Source organism: Myotis lucifugus, unplaced genomic scaffold (genome assembly GCF_000147115.1).
Source record: "Myotis lucifugus unplaced genomic scaffold, Myoluc2.0 scaffold_18, whole genome shotgun sequence".
In the NCBI taxonomy this organism is placed as follows: domain Eukaryota; kingdom Metazoa; phylum Chordata; class Mammalia; order Chiroptera; family Vespertilionidae; genus Myotis; species Myotis lucifugus.
In genome coordinates this window covers 12,254,226-12,262,342 of record NW_005871066.1, presented here as the reverse complement: position 1 = coordinate 12,262,342, position 8,117 = coordinate 12,254,226, and the positions used below count along the sequence as shown (strand labels likewise).

General features: G+C 37.9%; 1 protein-coding gene across 1 annotated transcript in view; it reads left to right on the top strand.

Moving 5' to 3' along the window:
* TMEM60 (transmembrane protein 60) overlaps positions 1-1,454 on the top strand; it is a 4,252-nt gene extending 2,798 nt beyond the window's left edge. Inside the window, exon 2 of the mRNA XM_006085419.3 lies at positions 765-1,454. Within this exon, the coding sequence (XP_006085481.1) occupies positions 815-1,216 (402 nt within the window). The 5' untranslated portion in view covers positions 765-814 and the 3' untranslated portion in view covers positions 1,217-1,454. The remainder of the gene's footprint in view (positions 1-764) is intronic.
* The last annotated feature ends 6,663 nt before the right edge of the window (positions 1,455-8,117 follow it).

Here is an 8,117-nt window from a genome sequence, read left to right as displayed (position 1 = left end):
GACCTATTTATAATCTTATACTTAATGTCTTAATTTTTATTAACCATTCCCTCCTTACTCCTCTCTTAGCTTAATATCATCTCCTTTTTTTTTCACTGCTTTGATTTTGGATGCTTTTTCTTTTCTTTTTTTCTTTTTTTTTAATATACATTTTTATTGATTTCAGAGAGGAAGGAAGAGGGAGAGAGAGATAGAAACGTCAATGATGAGAGAGAATCATTGATCGGCTGCCTCCTGCACACCCCACACTGGAGATTGAGCCCGCAACCTGGGCATGTGCCCTGACTGGGAATTGAACCGTGACCTCTTGGTTCATAGGTTGATGCTCAACCACTGAGCTATGCTGCCTGGGCTGGATGCTTTTTCTTAATACTCCTTGAAATTGAATGAAAATTTGTAGGTGTGCAAATGTTAAGAACAAGTTAAGAACATCCCTAAGGTATAGGAATCATGTCATGAGTGCCTAGACTTGAGTGATAGCAATGAAAAACAACAGACTGTTCTTGAGACATATTGAATAGCTTATATCCAGGGGGTATACTAAATATTTTATTGTATTTTCTCATGGGGTAAAAGGAATAATGGATGTAATGCTGTCAAAGATAGCTACAAATTTTATAGATGTTGAAAGGAAGAATGATAGAATGTTTTCAAAATTAGGAAATCTGTGAGTGGGAAAGATCCAGCTTTGTTCACCAGAATTAGAAGTGATTTTTTTTTTTTTCTGGTATCAAAACCATCTTGACTTTCTTTCCTTCTCTTAGGGTATATTTCCCATTTTTCGACGCTGCAACAGCCTCTCTAAAGTGTTTAAATGAGAATGTCCTTGGCTCAGAGAGTACTGCTCACCTGGCTTTTCACATTACTCTTCTTGATCATGTTGGTGTTGAAACTGGATGAGAAGGCACCTTGGAACTGGTTCCTCATATTTATTCCAGTCTGGATATTTGATACTATTCTTCTGGTTATGCTTATTGTGAAAATGGCTGGGCGATGTAAGTCGGGCTTTGACCCTCGACACGGATCACACAACATTAAAAAAAAAACCTGGTACCTCATTGCAATGTTACTTAAATTAGCCTTCTGCCTTGCACTCTGTGCTAAACTGGAACAGTTTACTACCATGAACCTGTCCTATGTCTTCATTCCTTTGTGGACCTTACTGGCTGGGGCGTTAATCGAGCTTGGCTATAACGTCTTTTTTGTGAGAGACTGACTTCCGAGGACATCGTCGTACTGCTGTTCAGCAAGCTGTCGTTAAAGTGTTCTGAATCTTTGCAAGCTCGAAGAATACCAGAAAACTGAAGAAAATACCAAATGTAGTTTTATACTGCTTCCATAAAATAGTCTTGGTGAATCATGGACTTCCAGTCAATCCAAAGCTTAATTATTCAATATTTGAGTTATTACTATCTTTATTATCCCTATTTAAATAAAGTTTGTTTTGGACCTTATATTTCTACTTGACTTTTAAATCTGTTGTAGGGATGGATCAATATTCAAAGTAAGTAAATACATGCCTTCTAACCTACGTATTTGGGGAGAAGTTTAATATATCATGGTCTCATTACAACCAATGTAATGGTCATTTGTGCCTCTAAAAAATAATGAAGGGAAAAAAAATTAGTTACTGATATAATTAGAGGGTGCTACTTCATGTTTATATTAGAAAGAATCTGAGAGTTTGACAGATTTTTGTCTAGGCAAAGTACTTCGTTACTTCTACCTTCTGTTTAGGACAGAAGCAGAAACTGGCCAGATAGGAGGATTTTGTAGTTCAGTAAAAACTATGCATGCAGGTATTATCTAAATGTAATCTCTCACAGGGCAAAGGAAAAGAAGGGACAGCCCACATGCAAACAGTCAGTCCAATTTTTCTGTAAAGGGTTATATATTAAATACTTTTAAGCTTTCTGTTGCAAATACTCAACTTAGGTTTTATGTCGAGAAAACAACCATAGACCATGGCTAAAAATTTCATATAATTTCCACATTTGACAAATTATTCTTTTGATTTTTGTCTCAACCGTTTAAAACTCACAGTCCATACAAAAAAAAAAAAAAAAAAGATGGCCCATGGGCATTATTCGCTGACCTCTGAACTAGGTCATAAAACAAGAGTAGAAGATCTATATAAGATAGCTGAAAGGAAAGGTATAACAGATCTCTGAGGAAATTGGGTAAGAATTGTGTGTAAAAGCAACATCATAAGTGTTGTCTTTAATTTGGTACACTCCCACATTAAATACACAACTTTCCAGTTCTGACACCACTTCAAATCTGTGTTTCCCCCCAACACACACACACCACCAAGGAATTCATTCTGACACTACCTGGAGATGGCATCACATTTACAGATTAAGGGTTCAGTCCCAGAAGACTAATTCCTCAAACTTCAGAGGCCCGCCCTGGCCCATGTGGCTCAGTTGGTTGGAGCGTTCTGTCATACACCAAAAGGATGGATTCCCAGTCAGCGCACATACCCAGGTTGTGGGTTCAATCCCCAGTCAGGATGAATGCAGGAGACAATGTTTCTAACTCTTGATGTTTCTCTCCCGCCCGCCTCCCCCCCACTAGAACCAATAGAACAAAACCAAAAATAACCAGAAGCCAATCCAACATCCAGGTTGCTCTTCTGACAGGCTATACTAGTAATTGGAGGTGCCCGTGACCCCTTCCTCAAGTTAATTTGCTTATGCAGTTCACAGAACTAAGAAACATTTTATTAACTAGATTACCAGTTTATTATAGCTCAGGAACAGCCACATGGAAGAGATGCATGGGGCAAGGTATAGGGAAGGGGCACAGAGCTTGCCTGCTATCTAGGTGACCACTCTTCATCTGTTCACCAACTTGGAAGCTCTCTAAATCTGGTCCTTTGGGGATTTTATGGAGGCTTGATAACATAGTCATTAGTTAAATCACTGGCCATTGGTTACTGAATCCAATCTCCAACCCCTCTACCCTGGGGAGGTGAAGGGAGTACTGAAAAGTTACAACCCTTTAATCACAGGGTTGGTTCCCCTGGCAACCAGCCCCCATCCTTAGGTTACCTAGGAGTTATCCAAGTCACCTCATTTACTCAAAAGACATTTTTATCACACTTACCACTCAGGAAATTCCAAGTGCATTAAATTCCTGTGCCAGGAATGGAAATGAAGACCAGACATATTTTTTAAATGTTTTTTATTGATTTTTTAGAGAGAGAGGAAGGGAGAGGGATAGAAGCATTGATGAGAAACATCATCAATTGGCTGCATCTTGCACGCCCCCTACTGGGGATTCAGCCCTGACCAGGAATCGAACCTTGATGTCTTGGTTCCTGGATGGACACTCAGCCACTGACTGAGCCACACTGGCTGGACCAGCTATATTTCTTATTAGAGATCACAAGTTCACAGCCTTAGTAATTAAGTACTGAAAAACAAAAAAGTTAGAAATTGCCCGACCGGTGTTGCTCAGTGGTTGAGTATCAACCCAGGAGGTCACAGTTGGATTCCTGGTCAGGGCACATGTCCAGTTTTCTGGCTCAGTCCCAGTGGGGGGGCGAGCAGGAGGCAGCCGATCAATGGAGTCTCTCATCACTGATGTTTCTCTCTCGTTCCCCCTCTCCTTTCATCTCTGAAATCAATAACAATATATATATTTTTTAAATTATGCTCACAGATGGAAAAAGCAAAACCAATGAAATAATACATAAAAACAATTAGTATTGCAGAAAAATTCCTTCATAATTTGTTTTTAGTTATAGCATACCTCCTATATAACAGAAGTTTATTAACAGTGTTTATAAAAATAACATTCTGCCGAAACCGGTTTGGCTCAGTGGATAGAGCGTCAGCCTGCGGACTGAAAGGTCCCAGGTTCGATTCTGGTCAAGGGCATGTACCTGGGTTGCGGGCACATCCCCAGTAGGAGATGTGCAGGAGGCAGCTGATCGATGTTTCTCTCTCATCGATGTTTCTAACTCTCTATCTCTCTCTCTTCCTCTCTGTAAAAAATCAATAAAATATATTAAAAAAATAAATAAATAAATAAAAATAACATTCTGCCTTAAGAAACTTGAAAAATGAAAGGTTCTTAGTGAAGCCATTATTTAGCAGGTCAGCATGGACCAGAAATAATTTAATCTGTTTGGGCAAAAAATTTGTCCAAAATTCTAAGTAAAAGCAACTTGTAAACAAATAACTTGTTATAAGTCTTGAAACTATGAAAACTAGAAAATAGAAAATGGAGAGATAAACAGGTATTTAGTAAATAGAGATCTAAAGCTTCCTATAGTTTTAAGTTATTAATCTTACAAATCAAAGTCATTTCAGTATCATATTACAGAACAAGACACAAATTACCAAAGGAGTTTCCTGCCTTGGCTGGTGTGGCTCAGTTGGTTGGTCGTTCCATACACCAAAAGGTAGCAGGTTCAGTTCCTGGTCAGGGAACATACCCAGGTTGCAGTCGGGGTGCGTGCAGAGGCAACAGATCAATGTTTCTCTCTCCCTCCCTTCCTCTCTCTAAAGAACAAAAACAAAAAAGAAAACACTCTTCTTCAAAGTATTATTGTTATTTCTATAATTCATGACATAGACAGTAAAGGTACACAGCAATTATAGAATATTAGAACCAAGAAGAAAAAAAACACCTCATTATAATTATGAAAAAACTAAAAATAAATGAAATCAGCCCATGGTCCTTGATAAAGGGAGACATTTAACTCCAAATGCTGTTTCCACAAATAGGTTTCAAATGCTAAAGACAACACTTGATTAAAAGCTTTTATGATAGGTACCTACCTACTAGTAACCCTGTTTTACTCTCATTTTGCTTGTTCTGTATTCAAATCAGCTAAATCATACTGGTAATCTTACACCACAAAGCAAATTATCACTATCATCCACTACAAACAAATTTGTAATTCACTTATACCAGGAAAAGGCAGTCTGTGACAAGACATGATTTTGTATTTCCAGCTCAGGGCAAATAATGAAGTAGGAAGAAGTTTGTTTTTGATGTATACCTACCTCCACCATACCCTTGATGAAACTTTCTCTTCCCAGACGCCCAAAATTTGGGAGAACAAATTTGTTATTTCCAGGATCATTTGTAGTGTTTATGTTATGCCAAGCAATGGGCTAAGTAAGCATTGGGCATGTTCTGTCATTTAATTTTCACCACCTATTAACAGAATAAGTATTACCCCCACTTTACAGGCAGACTAAGTGAAGTAATTTCTCAACATTATACAAGTGTATCATTACCTTAAATGACCCACAGCTGTACTGCTACAAATGTCCTCAGCATATCTCAGTAAAACGGTTTTACAGAAGGTTGCTTGTGAAAATGTGCCACCTTTATGTCCTTGTCCCACTCCTGCAACAGGATACTGTAAACTAAAACAACTACTGCATGTTATCTTGCTTCAATATTTTCAACTCCTGTTCACTTATATCAGTATGGTGAACCACACAAGCTTATTCAAAATACCTGTTAACCAGATAACCAGATTTTCTTTTGCCAAGTAAAACTCAGGAATAGTTAAATTCTGCTTCAGGTTATGAAATATTAAGGTGCTTCTTACATATTTTCCATTTAATCATTTTAGATATAATTAAATTTAAACCTTAATTTGTAATAATTTTCAGTGTTATCTCTGGTTGAAGGAAATAAGAGTTGGGTAAATTTTATAAGTTTAATTATCAATACAATTATTTACTATCTCCACTCTGCCCAACAGGACTAGATAGCAAGTAGCTATCTTCTTAAACTTTTCCTATAAGTATGCAGTAAGTACAAAATAGAAATTTAGTTTCTTTATAGTATCTGCTGATCTAATTTTCTCCACTTTTCCTTCTGTTGCAATTCTAGAATTACATGATGAATTAATGTCAGAGGTAGACTTTTTAAATTATAGCAACCTACATAATTTGTTTTTCCCACCCCCAATAAAATTAGGGTTTAACTTCTGTTCCTTGAAATATTTATTAAACACCAAGTGTACTATATATTAGGTGTTGGAAATACAAAGGGATGTAAAGAAAATTAGTAAATCTAGCTCATGGTTTAGCTAGAGCCCAACATGTACATAACTAATACATATATTAAATGATGTGAATAAAGAGGCACAAGAGGCAGAGGAAAGAATTAGTTCAATACCAGTTGTGGGGTAGGGTCAGTTGAAGATGAGGTCAGTAAAAAACACCCAGATATCTAACTGGAATTTTTTTAAAAAAGAGATTTCCCTATGTTGTATTTCAGGCAGAGATTTCCCCCAGCAAAGACAAATAATTTCAAAAGTACACAAAGGGAAGTACTGCCATTTGTTAAAGCTGAAAATTAGGCACATTAAATGTAAGAGATTGTAGTAGATGAGGCTGGAAAGGAAGGGCCATATCATGAAGGCTCTTCAGTGCTATGCTGAGCATCTGGCCTTTATTCTTCAGGAAAGGAGCTACCGAATATTTCTAAGCAGAAGTGTAATAATCGTATCTTAGGAAGTTTAATCTAGTGGTAACATAAAGAATGGATTGAGGCCGTAACCGGTTTGGTTCAGTGGATAGCGCGTTGGCCTGCAGACTGAAGGGTCCCAGGTTCGATTCCGGTCAAGGGCATGTACCTTGGTTGTGGGCACATCTCCAGTAGCGGGTGTGCAGGAGGCAGCTGATCGATGTTTCTCTTGAATCGATGTTTCTAACTCTCTATCCCTCTCCCTTTCTCTCTGTAAAAAAACCAATAAAAATTTTTTTTAAAAAAAGAATGGATTGAGGTGACAGATGGTTACTAGACCAGTTTGTAAAGTATAGAAATGTTAAATCAGCATGTTTTACACCTGAAATTTATATCAACTATAATTTTGTTTAATATATATCAACTATAATTTTGTTTAATATATATCAACTACAATTTTGTTGGATGGATTGGAATGGGGATAGGGGCTGAAGACTGCAAGCAGCATTTTAGGCGACCTTAAAAGTCCAGGTGAGATGAACATCTACAATCATTCTGAATATCTATAATAAGAATAGACCAATTATAAACATTCCTGGAGTCAACTCAAGAAAATCTCATAATGCATTGTACAGAGGAAATGCTAGAGAAATCAGTTTACTATGAGATGACTGTGTTCTCCATATTAGGAGAAAAAAAGAACAGCTAATGCTTGGGGGCAAGAGTGGAGTTTGGATTTGATTACAAGGTGTATTAGAACTTAAGTGAGAACCAATGCTAAGTAAAGTCATGAAGACAGTTCAAGGACCCAGTGTAGAGACCTACGAGAAATAATCATGGAGACTAAGTTAAATAATGGAGAGGCTAAAGAAGCCATCCAAAGAAACAGAACAAAACAAAACAGATGGGTCATACAGAGTTTTAAGGAGTAAATGACTGACAAGTGCCACAGGGTTAAACAGAATTTAGAAATTCAGCCACTACCCTAGCTGACAAACTCAGTGGTTAGAGCATCGGCCTGCATACTGGATGGTCTCAGGTTCAATTCCCAGTCAAGGGCACCTACCTGGGTTGCAAGTTTGATACCCACTCTGGATCAGGCTGCGTGTGGGAGGCAACCAATCAATGTTTCTCACATCCATGTTTCTCTCTTTTTATCCCCATTCACTGCCCCCCTCCCTTCCACTCTCTAAATCAATGGAAAAAATATCTTCACTTTCCTCAGGTGAGGATTAAAAAAGAAAAATGCAGCTACTGCATTTGGCAAATGATGTCCTTTGAGAGAACCATTTCAGCTGAGTGATTAAATTTGAGGATTGCAATTGTAGTGATATGAGGAAGAAGTAAAGGCAGACATATTTTCAAAAACTATCAATCAGGAATAGAGATGGAACAGGAGCATAAACAGAAGCCAAACACAAGAGGTGTTTTTGATTTTAGAGAGGGAGAGAGAAACATCAATGTAAGAAACATCCATCAGCATGACACCCCCAACTGGAGGTCAAGCCTGCAATCAGGGCATGTGCTCTGATCCAGAATTGAACCAGCAATCTCTTGGTGCATGGGATTACACTCAACCAACTGTGCCACACCTGTCAGGGTGAGAAGTTGTTTTTTTAAAGATGACAGACCTGAGACTTTTCATATAAAACTTGAGGGGCAGCCCTAGCCAGTTT